The 17,155-nt window shown below is 44.6% G+C and overlaps 1 protein-coding gene across 4 annotated transcripts in view; it reads right to left on the bottom strand.

The window, feature by feature from the left end:
• The window catches only part of STXBP4 (syntaxin binding protein 4), a 168,779-nt gene that overhangs the window by 75,301 nt on the left and 76,323 nt on the right, over positions 1-17,155 (bottom strand). For 2 of the 4 annotated variants that reach the window (XM_048490978.1, XM_048490977.1), the window contains exons 14-15: positions 14,262-14,311; positions 11,274-11,407 (exon numbers count right to left, since the gene is read on the bottom strand). In XM_048490978.1, coding sequence (XP_048346935.1) covers positions 11,274-11,407; positions 14,262-14,311 — 184 coding nt within the window. The remainder of the gene's footprint in view (positions 1-11,273; positions 11,408-14,261; positions 14,312-17,155) is intronic. The other 2 variants (XM_048490980.1, XM_048490979.1) reach the window with 1 other exon arrangement.

Raw genomic sequence — 17,155 nt, 5'->3', positions numbered from 1 at the left:
AGCAACAGCCGCAGAAGGCCATTGCGTTCACATCCTACATGTGAGCTCCCAAAGGCACCTGGTGGGCCACTGCGAGTAGCAGAGAGCTGGACTAGATTGACTTTGGTCTGATCCAGGTGGCTTGTTCTTATGTTCTTAGGGTCGGTTTATGAAGACTGCTTCAAGGTTTTGTTAACTACTGCCAAAACAATGCATTGACAATAAATTTCAACAAATCCAAAATCCTGGTTTTCTCCAAGTCTAGAAAACTCAATACATGGAACGTAAACGACAGGCAGATTGAACAGGTTTGCATGAGCACGTACTGCGTGTTTGCATGAGCACGTACTGCTGGCCTCTGCAATTGATTTGCTGCTACTGTTCCTTTCCCATTTCACCACAATAAGCCACAGCAACGTGCGGTCGGGCCCCGCTAGTGTGGTATAAAAATACTGGACTTCACACTGCAGTTTCCTTTTGAGAGCGCATCTCCCAATAAAGCACAAATTGGAAGCAGGAAAAACTGTACTGCAGATATGTCTAAGAAGTTGAAATCTTAGTAAACTCAGAATTGTTGTCCTGGGGCTGGAAGGATGTGCGAGAATTCAGCATCCACCCACACTCTGTGGAACTTTACAGGTCAATTATTTTGCAGATCTAAAGTTTCCCTTTCAGCAGACTCCCAGGGAAAAAAGCTGACTTTACGAAATTGATGGGTGATCTCTTAGCTTCCCTGTAAATTCCTGAGATGCTTTGATCTTCACTTCAGTAGCATTAATATATAAGACCAGAGACACACTCCAGGTCTACACTGGAAATTATTTGGATGGCCCAAGCTCAACTGCTAGATTTTCTCCAGGTACTCAGCAAAATAATCCATGTCTGAATTGGATCTGGCGTGTACTGCAGTCTTATGACAGCACCTACTGTGAATCTTTCTGGCTTTTGCTTGCTTGGATATAGTGATCGCAAACAGCCTTGCGCTGGTCATTGTAAAAGATCTTCCATTAGCTGTAAACCTGGCTGTGTGCATGCAAGGCAGTGTTCAGAAACACCAAGAATCACAGAAAATGTTGTCCCGTGGTTCCCTGCATCTCTGAAAATAACTGTCCACATATGTGGTAGCAGATCACAGCTTTTGGTAATCAACCTAAAAAGAGGATCTGGAAAGTTAGAGGGAAAGAAATCGAACAAGTTGATAAGTTCAACTACCTGGGGATTGTGGTTCAGTCAACAGGCTCGAATGTGGAGCACATAAAAATGGTAATGAGAAACGCAGAGCAGACAACAGGGGCAGTCTTAAGGCTTTTTCGTACTAAGGGAGGGCACTATGTACCAGCTGCCCTTAAACTATACCAAGCAAAGATTCTGACACAACTTACGTACGGTGTACATTACAACAAAAAAACAGTGGCAAAATAACATATGTGGTAGCTTCTAGGGAGGTTAGAGACCAGGATGACTACATTTCCATAGTTCCTAGTAGACTGGATGCTTCTGAACATGTTCACAGCAACATCTAGTTCCTAGGGATCCTCCTACTTTTGAAATCTTCTGCATCCACTGTTTCGAGGGTGAATTTGGGAAACAAAAAGATAGGAAGGGCTAAAACAGCTGAAAAATTCTTTCAGATTGGTCTATATCAGTGATGGCAAACCTATGGCACGGGTGCCAGAGGTGGCACTCGGAGCCCTCTCTGTGGGCACGCACACACAGAGTTCATCATGTGGGGGTGGAAAATCACCCCACACACATACACACACATCTAGGCTGGCCTGGGCCACTGAGCACAATGTGCGCGCACCGCAGTGAACAGGGAGAACTCGGCTGGTGGGCCTGGTGCCTGTGCTCCGGGTGGCTGCTGCCTGAGGGTGGGGGGGCGCAGAGGAGGCAGAGATGCTAAAGAGGCACAGAGCGGGTGGGGCGGAGGAAGAGGGAGCCAACTGTTTTTTCTAAACTAAAACCTCAGGATTCAGGTTAAATTGCCGGGTTGGCACTTTGCAATAAATAAGTGGGGTTTGGGTTGCAATTTGGGCACTTGGTCTCAAAAAGGTTCGTTATCACTGGTCTATATTCTGGGCTCATTTGAAAATGGATTTTTTTTGGGGGGGGGGAGACTTAGGAGTTGTTGCCTAGGCTTTGCCTTATCATTGAAGTATTACTTTGTAAGGTCAAAAAAGACTGAGAATTTGGCCTAAGCAACTTAGCCATTATTGCAGGAATAACCAAAATTATATTGCTGGGGAAGAACTTGCCCTGCATCTTTTTTTTTTTTTTAAAAAAACCCTAGTTTTAATTCAAAGCATTCCAAGGGGTAAAGCATTGCATAGCATTTACTTTTTAAGCAAAATTATCATTATTCTGCAGAACCCTCGCTATGATAGGTTATGTGTAAAAGGTAACGGGTAAAGGTAATTCCCTGTAGAAGCACCAGATCATTGCTGACCCGTTGGGTGACAACTCATCACGGTGTTTACAAGGCAAACCATGTTTACAGGATGGTTTGCAATTGCTTTCCCCAGTCATCTACACTTTACCCCCAACAAGCTGGGTACTCCTTTTACTGACCTCGAAAGCACCCACTAATGTCAATGTGGGGCTTGATATAAGGATTTCAGCAGTGTAGATATTTTTCCTCAAAAGATCCTGCAAAATATTCTCCCCACCCCCCCTTTCAAAATCCTGTTTCATCCATCACGGTCCGCACTGCCTTCCTTCTGGCTGCCTGTGCAAGGAGAATATGTACAGCAGAAAAGAGTAACAGCAAAGGAGATTTTATTTTTAGGTAGTTGCTAAGAGAAGACGTGTTCCTTTGAATGCACGCTTCATTAACACAGTGCGTAAGCCGCACTCCATATTTCAGAGCAGTATTAATTAACAATGTATTGTCGAAGGCTTTCATGGCCAGAATCACTGGGGTGATGTGTGGTTTCCAGGCTGTACGGCCGTGTTCTAGCAGCATTCTCTCTTGACGTTTCGCCTGCATCTGTGGCTGGCATCTTCAGAGGATCTGATAGTGCCGTGGTGGCGAACCTTTGGCACTCCAGATGTCATGGACTACAATTCCCATCAGCCCCTGCCAATTGGCCATGCTGGCCACCACTGTGATAGTGGGAAAGAAAGTGGAGTATATATACCTGTTGGAGTGTCCAGGGTCAGGGAAAGAACCATTAACAAGTAAAGGGTGCAGTTAGCAAGCTAGATTTACATGTGTTGAGTGGGATCCACCCATTAGCGTGTGAGTAACAATGAAGATAGCAAGGTCAATAGGTGAGGGCATCTGAATAGAAGTAGCCTGGCCTTTGTTCTCTTTGATTGTTTACTGTCTATAGTCATCCTGTGTTTGCGTGGAGCTGATTAGTCACTGTCTTGACTCTAGTGTTTTTCAACACTGGTAGCCAAGTTTTGTTCATTTTCATGGTTATGAAAATGAACAGATGCAGGCGAAACGCCAGGAGAGAATGCTGCTAGAACACGGCCATACAGCTCGGAAACCACATAGCACCCCATTAATTAACAATGTTTTCCATTTTTAGAACATGCCTTAGAAAAATGTAACATCACATGACATACATTTGTGGAATGTAACATCACAAGACTAGTTCGGAACCCTTGGAACAGCTTACATTTTGTACCAAAAGTAAGGATTGATCTGGGAATACAACGACCTTGGATTGCTGATAAAATAGCCTGCAGAAATGGATGGGGCTTTCAACATTCAACAGGTAGAGGTTGGGACGCACCTCCAACATCCCTTTTCTTAAACCAAGAATCACGACCTGATTGTCCCCTCCCCACTACACACTTCCCAAGGTTCTGTTCCACTTGTTGAACACTTTCTATTCATTTGCTCTTCAATAACCTGTGTTGTGGAGGACACTGTCTATAGTTTAGATCAAAAACATAGTAGGAAAACAAAATTGACTAATACAAGCTATTATCGACTGTTTAAAAGGCCCCTCAGCAGCAACAGTATATGGAAAAGCAGGCTGCGCACTGCTATGGTTATTGTAGGGATCACTTGATTTTATTGCGTTGTCTTCTTACACCTTGAAATCCACTTTCTGTACTGTCTATACTGTACCTTGCCACAGATAACTTGCTGTCAAGAGATTATTGGACCTGCAATATCAAAAACTGTTCCCTGCTCAGCCACCTCCTTGCCCTCCTGCTATATTGAAGCACAAGCATTTATTGTCATTGTGCACGCACAACGAAAATTTACAGCAGCATTCCTCGATGCACACAATTTCAGACTCATACCCCATCCTCACTTTCCCCTTCCTCCACCCATCACTACACAGCCCCAAACACATCAACATGAAGCCCCGGAGTTCAGCATCGCCACAGCTCTAGAGTAGAAGCTGTCTCTAAGCCTCTTTGTCCTAGTTTTTATAGATCTGTATCGTCTGCCAGATGGTAACAGTTCAAAAAGAGAGTGTGCTGGATGAGACTGATCTCTCAGAATATTTTGGGCTTTCTTTGAAACTATCAACCCTGGTATGGAAGAATGGCTCATTACTTCCATAACTTAGATAATTCCTCAAGTCGTATAGCTTTTATGTTGGCTCAATTTAATGTTCTTCCCTCAAAGGTACTGACCGGAAGATACCAGAGAATCCCACTGCAGAAGAGAACATGAATATGTTCCTCAAGCTCTCTGGACACAATCCATCGTATCATTCTGGACTGCCAGTTGCATGCAGCACCAGACAATAATTTTCTCCATCCCTTCGTTCCAAAGATCTCAAAAACAAGGATAGTATAATCCAAAGTTTGTTAAATGAACTGATTCCAGAGATTACTGTTACAATTGCAAAGTTTGTTGCAGAAGTTGTTGAAGCTAGAAAGTAGAGGCTATAGTGAGTTTTTATTTTGATCTCGTTTATAGTGTATTATTTAAACATCAATAAAGGATGACGAAAGAGAAAAAAAGAGAAACTTGCTGTTCACCTTGTTCTCTAATTCTGTAATCCTAGTCCTACTGCACTCTGTTTCGGGTGTCTTCTGCTGTCTGATTGCACTGTGGTATATCCTGTGATCTGCCCTGAGTCTCAGCGAGAAAGGCAAACCATAAAGCTAATAAATAAAAACAGTGCCTTAGTATTCATACGAATGCACTGATCAGCAGGCTAACTGGCAACAAGACGCACTCACCCTCTTCATCCAACTATTTATTCTCGCTCTAAACATAGAACGGAGCCCTGAAAACAATGGTTCCTAGTAAAAGACACTGACGAAACTTTAGCAAGGTTTCCTCCAAAAGCAACAACCAGGGACAAAATAGGGACAGTGATTTACTAGGGACCTGTGACGGAAAACAGAGACCTAATCTGATAAACTGGGACACTTGGAGCATATGGTAGGGTGCTTTCAGCAATTCTACCAGCTCTTCAGTTTGGCCTTGGCAAATATCATACACCCTCATGCATCATCCAGACTAGAACACTGTAATGATTCCCAACCAGGGTTCCGTGGTACTCTGGGGTGCCGTGAGCATGTCCCAGAGGTACCGCAGCAATGCTACCGACCCCCCTCACGCTGTGTCTCCCGCTGGCGCCAGCAAGGATATGGAGCTGGCCCAGGGGGCAGGGCCTGCTGCAAGGTCAGCAGCCACTTCCCACCCCCCATTCCCCTTCACTTCCCTTCACGCTGGGGGGTGGCAAGCAGGGAAACTGGGAGGGGAAGGTGTGGGGAGGATGGCAGGGGTACCGTGAGATATGAAGAGTGAGGTCAAGGGTACCGTGACGTCGAAAAGGTTGGAAAACACTGGTCTACATGGAGCTAAACTGAGGGTGCAACAGTGTACTTTTCTCATGTGTCATTCACTAAAAGTATACTTTTCTGATACCCCCAATGCTTGTGCTGTCTCAAGTTATATGAGGATATGATTGAAGTCTATAAAATTATGCATGGGGTAGAAAATGTTGACAGAGAGAAATTTTTCTCTCTTTCTCACAATACTAGAACCAGGGGGCATTCATTGAAAATGCTGGGGGGAAGAATTAGGACTAATAAAAGGAAACACTTCTTCACGCAACGTGTGATTGGTGTTTGGAATATGCTGCCACAGGGGGTGGTTATGGCCACTAACCTGGATAGCTTTAAAAAGGGCTTGGACAGATTTATGGAGGAGAAGTCGATCTATGGCTACCAATCTTGATCCTCTTTGATCTGAGATTGCAAATGCCTTAGCAGACCAGGTGCTCAGGATCAGCAGCCGCAGAAGGCCATTGCTTTCACATCCTACATGTGAGCTCCCAGAGGCACCTGGTGGGCCACTGTGAGTAGCAGAATGCTGGACTAGATGGACTCTGGTCTGATCCAGCAGGCTAGTTCTTATGTTCTCATGTTCATAAGTTAGTCAAGCTGACAGATTGGATTTGTAAAGTCCCAAGCTGCTTAAGGACCCTACAGCAACCTGGTAAGTCTTCAAATGCTACCACCAAAAATATTTTACAAACTTGTTCACTCACATGGATTAAAAGTGAAGCTTATGAATAATGTAAAAAATCCTTTAATCTTGTGAAAGTAATAAGTGAAGACTCCTCCAGCTGTTCTGCTGCTGCAGAAAAGAAGACCAACAAAGGGAAGAATATGAATAGTCTCCATCTTTGGTAAAGGACCAAAGCAAAATCACCCCCACTCTATCCAATTTTGTTCCACTGAATCTGATCCAGTCCGAAACATATTTTCTTTGAAATAAATTCAGATTTAGCAAGGGTAAATCCCAGGTAAATATTCAGAAGGCTGAAGTTTTCATCATACAGTGGTGTTCATATTTTATTTGGGTTTACCAGCCCGTAGGCCATACTCCTGTTTTTAAACACTTTGACAACAAACTGCAAAGCAGAATTTTGCCACATCTACTACGCAGTTTTTATTTAGACAATTAAGAAGCAACCTTAATTTCACAGTTATCAGGAAAAGGGGCAAATTTAATTATCCATTTAATCAGAAACTTCCCCCTTTCTGCTTCGTATTTAGGACAGTCAAAAAACACATTCATTTGACAGTCACAGAATCTTTGATTTCAAGGAGTCCTTAACATAGTGGCTTAAAATTCTGGGCTGTCGGAAGTGCATTACAGCGTGTGCTCACATATGCTCATCTCAATTTAAGGACTGTTAACACACAACAATACAAAAGTAAAGCAGCAGGTTTAATGCCCAAATTTAATGTTCAGTGGAGCACTGAACAGACTCAGATTTAATGTATTGTCGAAGGCTTTCACAGCCAGAATCAACTGGCGGTTGTGGGTTTTCTGGGCTGTGTGGCCATGGTCTGGAAGTTTTTGCCATGGAGAGAAGCATAGCTCACCATGACATACCTCTGAGGATGCCAGTCCAAGATGCGGGTGAAAAGTTAGAAGCAAAAACTACCAGACCACGGACATACTGCCCAGAAAACCCGCAACAGCCAGACTCAGATTTACTTCCAAGAAAACATGCTGTAGCTTGGTCCATTGTTTGATGCTAGTTCTAAGAGTGACTATGGAGGGAAAAAATGACTTCTCTGTTAGCTCCCCATTCCCTTCGTTTGGCTCAGATTTTTAACCCACACATGGAGAAACAAGGGTTCCTGGGAACAAATTCCTTTCCCAAAAGCACTTTAGAAGAAACACCTGTGGTTCCTGTTGGATGCGATCACTAACCTTTTAGAGGGCTCAGCTTGATGGCGTGCAAGACAATGTAAATAGAGGCTTCTGAACAAATTGGTTCTGGTCCACAAAAGCTTCTACTGTAACACTTTTTTCCCCAGTTTTTACAGTGGCACAAGACCTGCTGAAACAAACACAGCTGCTCCTCTAGAATGCCTGTACGTGTGTGGCGGGGGTGGCGAGGGGAATGAGCCCACAGAACCTGCCAGATAATAACGCTGACTCAGACTACTGCAGGGTCTTATTCTGATGTGCAAGAAAATGCACAGAAAGCCATGACAGCCCACTGGGTTTCAGAGAAAGCAGGAGTCTGCAGGGATAAAACGTCAAAGAACTGGGTACCAGACGTTTGCTCTGCGCTGAATAGACCCTATGCTCGTGGTGGCGAACCTTTGGCACTCCAGATGTTATGGACTACAATTCCCATCAGCCCCTGCCAGCATGGTCAATTGGCCATGCTGGCAGGGCCTGATGGGAATTGTAGTCCATAACAACTGGAGTGGCAAAGGTTCGCCACCACTGCCCTATGCCAATGGCATAGCTGCCTGCTGGGAGACCTTGGGCTAATCGCAGTTCTCTCAGAACTCTCTCAGTCCCACCTACCAGACAAGGTGTTTGTTGAGGGAAGAGGAAGGGAAGGAATTTGTAAGCTGCTTTGAGACTCCTTACAGGAGAGAAAGGCGGGATATACATCCAAACTCTTCCTCATTCAGTTTTGTTTCCTTCTGCTATGTCTTTATTGCTGCTGGGTTAGGTTTCTTGTCAAGGATCTGATGAAGATGACTTCAGCCTGCAAAATGCTTCAATAACTCGGCTATATTGGTTACTTAAACGTATTGTTTGACCCCAAGCAGAGATGGGTGATCACCAGAGCAAGAACCAATACGTTTCCTCTTACTCTATCCCCAGAGAGATTTATGTCATCTCTACACCTGATGTGTGTTTGCGCACATTGCCTAACCTCTGAAGAGACTTTAGAGCATAGGTGTCACACTCGCGGCCCTCCAGATGCTATGGACTACAGTTCCCATCATTCCCTGCCAGCATCATGATGGGGATGATGGGAACTGTAGTCCATAACATCTGGAGGGCCGCGAGTTTGACACCTGTGCTTTAGAGCATATTTTACTTGCTTGCCCAAAATTTACAGAATTTAGACCCAGCTTTTTTCTGAAGGTTCCAATTATGGCAGGCCGTTCTCTCCTAATGCCAAACTGAACTATCTCCTGAACAATCAGGACCCCAAGATATCAGAAATGGTGGCCAATTTCCTAGTTAATACTTTGAAATAACCTTCTGGGCTCCCCTCCTTGCATAAATGATGTCTGTATACTCCTGATACTCTTTCCAGCTGTATCATCATATCAAACCCTATCTGGTGTGCATTATATATTTTCTTCCTTTTTTCTTTTTCTGATGTCTAATAAAGGTCTAGTTTGAGTTTGAACTCGGCTATATCTTTAAGCTACCACAACACTCACAATACTGACAGCCGCTGAACTAGCCTGGCAATCTATAAGCCACAGGCTACACTCAGGTGATACAAACAAACACCAGTTTTACTTGTGAGGAAAACAAACCCAAAAAATAATTGACTCGCCTCTACCCTTGTAGAGTGAAGACTCATGGGTGTTGTAAGGATTATTCAACTAGACCAGGGGTAGGGAACCTGCGGCTCAAGAGCTGCATGTGGATCTTCTGCCCTTGCACTGTGGCTCCACGAGACGAGCCGCCGGCCCCATCCTTGCCCGCCCTGCAGGCAGCAGGGCGGGCGCACCAACTGCCCACGGTCGGCTGGGCCGCTGGCTTTCGCGTGGTTTCTCTCGCCTCACTTCCCATTGGAACGGGCAGGCGCTTTCCCAGCTGGCCGGCGAGGCTGGCTGCTTTCCATTCTTTTTTTTGCTCGCTTCTCTGCAGGCAGCAGGGCAGGCGCATCCATGCGCTTCTCAGAATGAGCGGAGTAAAAGGTTAAAAAAAAACCCTATATATATAGTGTTATCTTTATTTTAAATGTCAAAAATTATGTGCGGCTCCAAGTGTTTTCTTTTCCCGTGGAAAACGGGTCCAAATGGCTCTTTGAGTGTTAAAGGTTCCCTACCCCTGCACTAGACAATGTCATGAGGTACTGCAAATTGTCAAGCCTGGCCACCCGTCTTGTGCCTAAAACCAAATGGTGGCTGCACAATAATACCGCCCTCAACCCCATGGCTGCCTCGCAGAGGCATGGAAGATCACTGAAGCAGGAGATGGAATGTGGATTGCATCTAGGAGGTACAAGTGATCTACCTGACAAATGACATAGCAAAGAGGCAGTGTGGGTTGGAGACAGAGGAAAGGATTCCCAAAGGTATTGTCAAAGTCTATCACGATCAGAATCGATTCTGGACCATGGACACACGTCCTGGAAAACCCACAACAGCTGATATCAGGATTCCCTGGAAGAAGAGGGTCCCATGGGAATTTAAAAGACATCTGTCGTGGTGGGGGGGGGATGCTGGGGGGAAGAATTAGGACTAATAAAAGGAAACACTTCTTCACGCAACGTGTAATTGGTGTTTGGAATATGCTGCCACAGGAGGTGGTGATGGCCACTAACCTGGAAAGCTTTAAAAAGGGCTTGGACAGATTTATGGAGGAGAAGTCAACCAATCTTGATCCTCCTTGATCTCAGATTGCAAATGCCTTAGCAGACCAGGTGCTCAGCAGCAGCAGCAGCAGCAGCAGCAGCAGCAGCAGCAGCAGCAGCAGCAGCAGCAGCAGCAGCAGCAGCAGCAGCAGCAGCAGCAGCAGCAGGCCATTGCTTTCACCTCCTGCATGTGAGCTCCCAAAGGCACCTGGTGGGCCACTGCGAGTAGCAGAATGCTGGACTAGATGGACTCTGGTCCAGCAGGCTTGTTCTTACATTCTTAGGTGGAGCAAAGAAGGCTGACTTTTGACTTTCCTTGGAAGGAAAAGCATTAAGCAGCACCCAAACTCAACTGCAAGACCAAGGAAAATAAGTTGGGCCACCGTGAGTGCATAAGGACCCAGCCTCAAAGAGATTCTTGTGTACAGGAAGTTCAGAATGTTTGCTAGGGTGAGCAAGCAGTTTATAGACTGACATAACTTCAAGGCCAAATTTATTTATTTATTTATTACTCAGGGCGACTCCCAACACACTCAATAACACATAAAACCTCTGACAATATCCCTCCCCACACTTTCTGCTTTCAGCTGGACCAGCAAATGAATTGGAGGGATTCCCTACACTTCCCTTGCACGAATTCCTCACAGGTCACTGACATGTAAGAAAGCAATTTCAAACTCACCTCTATCTTGTTTTTTTAAAAAAACTATTTGCATTTCAGACGCCCTGGATATTTGAAGTAGAGCATCCTGCGTCCCAGAATAAATACAATTACAAAATGAGAATATTTGCCCATGACTGTTTGTCATACAGCTCATAATTCCAGAGCAACATGCTAGAATAATCCAAATGAGTACACTGATTTTCACCAATCACACATTTTCACTGATTGCTGAGTTCCTTCCTTTTGACAAGCCACACACCATATTCATGGCACAGTCTACAGTTAACCAAACATGCTTCTTTAAACTGTCAAGCAAACAAGGAGGGAAATGATAGAAGACTCACAGTCTGCTTCTAGAATGGCGCGGACAGACTTAGCAAGTTCTCTCGCTTCGGTAGCAAGGGATGCTGTGATAGTACGGCCGTTCTTCCCGAGGCGTGCAAGAAGCATTTTAGAAGAGAACGAGGCTTTTCTGTCACTGACAGGAACATACGGAAAATGATTGGTTTATTTGCAACATTATAGTATGTACTTCCATTTCATTGAGTGAACATTTATTTGGAGCTAAAACTATGTCACAACACTAGTCATGTATGACATATTTACAAGTATGTTCTGAGACAATAATTTTGCACAAGCTGTGCTGTTTACATTGTTTTTAAGCTGTTTTCCACACAAGCTGTTTACACTGTTTTTAACCAACGAATGAAATGTTTCCTCAGGAGTTATGCATGTTTCCCCCCTTCATTTGGTTCTGAAAATGGTTCCAAGCACCTCTTGCCTTGTTGTTTTTGAAAAATCTTTTACTACATTGTTTTTCACTGAAAAGTTTCAAAGCCAGCTTCCCTCACAGTGCCATATTTAAAACCTTTTATCTTTCCCGCCAAAAAGCCTGGCTGTTTTCCATGCCTCTATGCTAACTTTCCTCTAAGTGCCTGATCTGCCATTTTTTTGTATCCCTCACCTCACGCATTTCCCCTTTCACCTCTTCATTTTGTCATTTGTGTATGTTTGTGTTTGCGGTTTTGCTGTTTAGGGTGAATCAACGAAGCATTGTTTCAATGAATAAGCAAAAAAAAAAAAATCTGAAAAACTCACAGCAGCCATGAAACATTTGGAGGAAGTGAGTGTGGACAAACACTGTGGTAAGTGGGGATCAAAAACATTCTGGAAAGGTTCTAAGTGTCTTCTGCAGAAAAGACTAATATTAATTTAATGCAACTTAGTGCTTTTCATTTTATTAGAAAGCAGGAAGAATGCCAGCTGGGCATGTACAGAGGTGGACAGCCCTGTCAGTTAAGGCTGGGCCATAGGTTAGCAGACTTCATTGCCATCCAAAGAATCCCCTTCTCTAGAACCAGAGCCTTCTTTGAAAGCCAGGGATCTTCCATCAGTGAAACACACCTGTGAGGAAATGGCTCCTTCCTTCTCCCCCTGCCCTTTCCCCCTCCCCTCTCTGAGCAGGTATCATAGATTTGAAGGACTTGAAAATGCCAGAAAAACATCAGGAAGAGCTACCTGACCTAGGGGGAAAAGATAACCCAGACTGACCATGAGAGAGGGTGGGGCCTGGGAACTGATAAAACTGCTGGGAACAGAGAGGGGAGATCTCTTTTTGCTGGGTCACTGAAGGAAACAGAGCTCTTTCCTGTGGAGAGAGCAGCCATTTTGAGGCCATGTGCTTGCCCAGGGAGCTGGCCCAGTCTTCCAGGTAATGGGAACTCTGTGAGGATTGTAACCTTCTAAGCTTAAGAGCCTACCCTATTGTAACAATTAATTAATATACAATCGAAGCTGTATTAAGTTTTATAGTTTTAAGTCTTATATTTTAATGAATTGAGTTGCACCTTTGTATTGATATGTTTTACTGATTGCTGTTGAATGTGCAACTATTCTGTGAGCCGCCTCGAGCCCTTTGGGGGTGAGGCGGCTTATAAATCACATAATAAATAAATAAATAAACAACTGCTAGGGTATGTTTAGAGAAAGGGATAGAGGAACTGCAGTTATATCTCATTTGTTTTGGAAACCTTTGCTCGATCTAGTGCAGTGCTAATACATACTTGTAACCATTCTATTTTTAATAAAGATTTTTGAAACTTAGATGTGAGGAACAGTTCTCGGTACCACCTAGGCCTCCACCGGAGGGCACCAGTAGGAGGGCACCAGTAGGAAGACTGACAGTTGGCAAGCAGCTGTTCCTCCAGGGCCTCTAATCTGCCCTGTGGAACCCAGGACAGGAGAAACAGAAGCTAGGCCTCAGAGTTAGAAAGGAGGCTGGGGAGCCCTGACCCTCCCCAGCGGGCAGTTCCTCAAATGATCAGGTGGTGGCAGCGGTTTACCCAGAGAGAGAAAGCATGCCCTTTCCAGGAAAAGGTGGCAACCCCTGGTGGAGGCTTGGGGTGTAACAGGGCCTGCTGGGCGGAGCGGGCCTGTTCTCCCACAACACCTCTTCTGTTACAGCAAAGCTTCACTTTTAGGAAACAGAACCTTTGAAGTCAACCCACTGTTTGCACAAGCTTTTACAAAAAACTGTTTCAAAGTGGTTTGTAGAAACAACACAGAGAAAATGACATGTGATCAGCAACTGTACCCCATTCTCCAGATTGGCATCCATCTGCTCTTAACCACTACGCCATGCTGGTTCTTTATGACACCATAAAGATAATAAATATTCTGCTAATTCAACGATGCCGTAATCGACTAGCCACAGAGACAATACATGCAGGATGCCTGAATTTAACAGTGAATTTTAATCTTTCTTATCAGAGTTTTGATACCTGTGTAACTTGCCATCAAGTCACAGCCAACCCACTGTGACTCCAGCAAGGGGCTGTCAAGGCAGGAGCAGCAGTGGCGTAGTGGTTATACTCTAATCCGGAGGAACCGGGTTTGATTCCCTGCTCTGCTGCCTGAGCTGTGGAGGCTTATCTGGGGAATTCAGATTAGCCTGTGCACTCCAACACACGCCAGCTGGGTGACCTTGGACTAGTCACAGTTCTTCTGAACTCTCTCAGCCCCACCTACCTCACAGGGTGTTTGTTGTGAGGGGGGAAGGGAAAGGAGATTGTAAGCCCCTTTGAGTCTCCTATAGGAGAGAAAGAGGGATATAAATCCAACTCTTCTTTTTCAAATGAATAAGTAGAGGTGGTTTGTTACAGCTTTCCTCTGCAAAGTCTTCCTTGGCAGCCTCCCATCCAACCCTGATTACTTTCCGAGATTTGACTTCACTATAATGTTCCACTTCCCTGTGCGTTGATACTAACTGCTTATCTACAAATGATCCCCCCAATTTGTCTTCAGTAGTACATTTTAAACCTGAATAGTCTTACCTCAAATTGGGCTGGGAAGTAAAGTTATCCGATAGGGCTTCATGTACAACCTATAAGCAGACCGTCAAGGAAAACAGTAGTTACTAATTTCAAAAAGCTTGCCACATAGACGTCTTTTACTTTGCTTGAAGACTGAAGTCTGAAGAACACACAACTGGACTACACAGGCAACACAGTGTGTTAGGAGTGAGATGGCAGAAGGCTCATGTTATAGAATGGACTGCAGGGGACACATTACACCAGTCACAGTTTCCCTAAAATAATAATTCCCTGCAGTCTTTCTCCCTTTCTCCCTTTTTATTTGAAGGGTGATTTCACACAAGCATTAAATACACTGCGGTGTGAAGCAATATAACCCATGCTATATCCTCAGAATTTTACCATTTTGTTCTGCTGCATTTGTAGACCAGGTGTTGTATACTTTCAAATACATTAATTTAGTCTCATTGGCTCCAGTTGATATCCTGTGGAAGTGGCGTTTTGACGGTTATCCTTCAGGTTTCACACGTGTGTGTGTGGGGAGGGGGGTCGTTGGGGGGCAAAACTGCCCTATACTGAAGTAGTTCTAGATCTTCTTCACTTCCCAAGGACAAACAGCTTGAACTTCTGACAGTCTAACCAATTTTAGGTTTTCTCCACAGGATATCCTTTGGATCAGTGGTGGAGTCTAATCCGGAGAATTGGGTTTGATTGCCCACTCCTCCACATGAAGTCTACTGGGTTTGGGCTAGACCTTGGGCTAGACCTTGGGCTAGCCATATTTCTCTGAGAACTCTCCCAGCCCCAACCTACCTCACAAGGGGTCTGTTGCGGGGAGAGGAAAGGAAGGGGGTATGTAAGTTGCTTTGAGATGCTTTATGGTTGAAAAAGCAAAAGCAGGGTATGAATCCAAACTCCTCCTCCTCTTCTACTTCCTTCCTATAAACTTAGACTTTGCCTACCTCAAGACAACTGCCTGCCTTGTGAGTCCCAATTTGGCATTTACTTGCTGCCCAGCAAACTGGATTCCTGCACTGATGGTGACCTTTCTGCTTGGCCCCAGGAACATTGGTATGAATTACTCTCTCTATTTCTCTCTCCTTTCCTACTTCCAGTTTAAGGGGGATATCTTGTTCACATTCTTGGTATTTAGAATTCATCTTGCCCCCAACTAGCTCAATTGATATGGTTGAGTGGTTTTTCTCTCTCTCACCCCCCCCCTTTAAAATACTTTAGTTTTGAATTGTATCCTGTTTAGGTTTCCTGACTATTTTCAACCTTGCAGAATATTGGGGGGGCGTGGGTGGGTTGGAGCAAGTCAATACAATTCTTGTCAATGAGGTGCGGCTCTCTAAGTCAGTGGTGGCGAACCTATGGCACGGGTGCCAGAGGTGCACTCAGAGCCCTCTCTGTGGGCACGCGCAGAGCCCGCCCCCCCCCCCCCATCTAGGCTGGCCTGGGCCACTGGGCTCGATTATTAGCATGAAACCTAAGACCTAGTTTTGGGGAGGCAATGTAGGTAACCCTGTTAAGCGCTGTTAAACCCCACTGATTTTCATGTGAAGAACTAAAGCACAATCCTTTACCTGGGAGTAAGCTTGGTTGCTGGCAATGGGGCTTCCTTCTGAGTAAACCCTCCTAGGGTCGTGATTCACCTGTTGGAAGAGTTGCACGGTTGCTTCAAAGCAAAGCCACCGACTACCACCAAGCTTACTCCCAAGTTATGCACGCCTTGAAGCCAACCATTTTTTCTAAACTAAAACCTCAGTATTCAGGTTAAATTGCCATGTTGGCACTTTGCGATAAATAAATAGTTTTGGGGTTGCAATTTGGGCACTTGGTCTCGAAAAGGTTCACCATCACTGCTCTAAGAGGCATTTTAATGGTTATTTGGTGTCAAAAAGCAGGCTCCCCAGACAATTTGCCTTCAAACCATGGCAGAATTCAAGAAGGAAAGTTTGTATTTATACCCAGCTTTTATCAAGCATAAGGACTCTCAAAGCGGCTTACAAACTCCTTTCCCTTCCTTTTCCACAACAGACATCTTGTGAGGTAGGTGGGACTGACAGAGTTTGAAGAGAACGGTCACTAGCCCAAGGTCATCCTGCAGGTTTCACAGGTGTGTGTGGGGGAGTGGGGGTGGGGTGGTCGGGTGGCAGGGAACAAACCTGGTGCACCAGGTAAGAGTCCACTGCTCATGTGTAGAAGTGGGAAATGAAACCCAGTTCTCCAATGTCCCATGAACTTTACCACTACACCATCAGCTCTTAAAGGCTGGAATGAGAGTACAGTGGAACCTCGGTTTTCATTGCCTTTGGTTTTCATTGATTTCGGTTTTCATCGATTTTTTCAGTGAAAATTTTGTCTCAGTTTTCATCGATTTGCAGTAAGGTGCAGGGGTTTGTGGAGAAAAATCACCCAGACAAAGTTGTTGCAGGCCATGTCTGCATCTTGTTTAATGACACTGTCTTGCCCCATTTCAGACAAATCTTAAAGAGGCGTCAGAAACAGACCTCTTTGGACAGCTTTCTGGTGCATCATTGGTCCACTGGCTCTGAAGCTGGTCCTCGTGTTATTGTTTGTTACTGTTTTCAGCATTAAACACTATGTTTATTCACCCAAAAATGTGTTTTTGGTATTTTTTTGGAGTGCCTAGAATGGATTACCTTGATTTACATTGATTATTGTGGAAAAGTTTGCCTCAGTTTTCATTGGTTTCGGTTTTCATCGATTTTTTTCGGATGGATTACATGAAAACCGAGATCCCACTGTAGTTTCCACTGGATTCCTAAGACTAGTTTCTAAATACGGGCCCCCAGAACCCTGAAAAGTGAATAGAGTACTCACATCCTGGATTTCATACATTAGTGCAGGTTACTCAGTATCCAATTCCTAGATGGCATTCTGAGGCAGAG

This window comes from Sphaerodactylus townsendi, linkage group LG03 (genome assembly GCF_021028975.2).
Source record: "Sphaerodactylus townsendi isolate TG3544 linkage group LG03, MPM_Stown_v2.3, whole genome shotgun sequence".
Taxonomy (NCBI): domain Eukaryota; kingdom Metazoa; phylum Chordata; class Lepidosauria; order Squamata; family Sphaerodactylidae; genus Sphaerodactylus; species Sphaerodactylus townsendi.
Note: the sequence above shows the minus strand (reverse complement) of the source record. Positions and strands in the feature narration are given on the sequence as shown.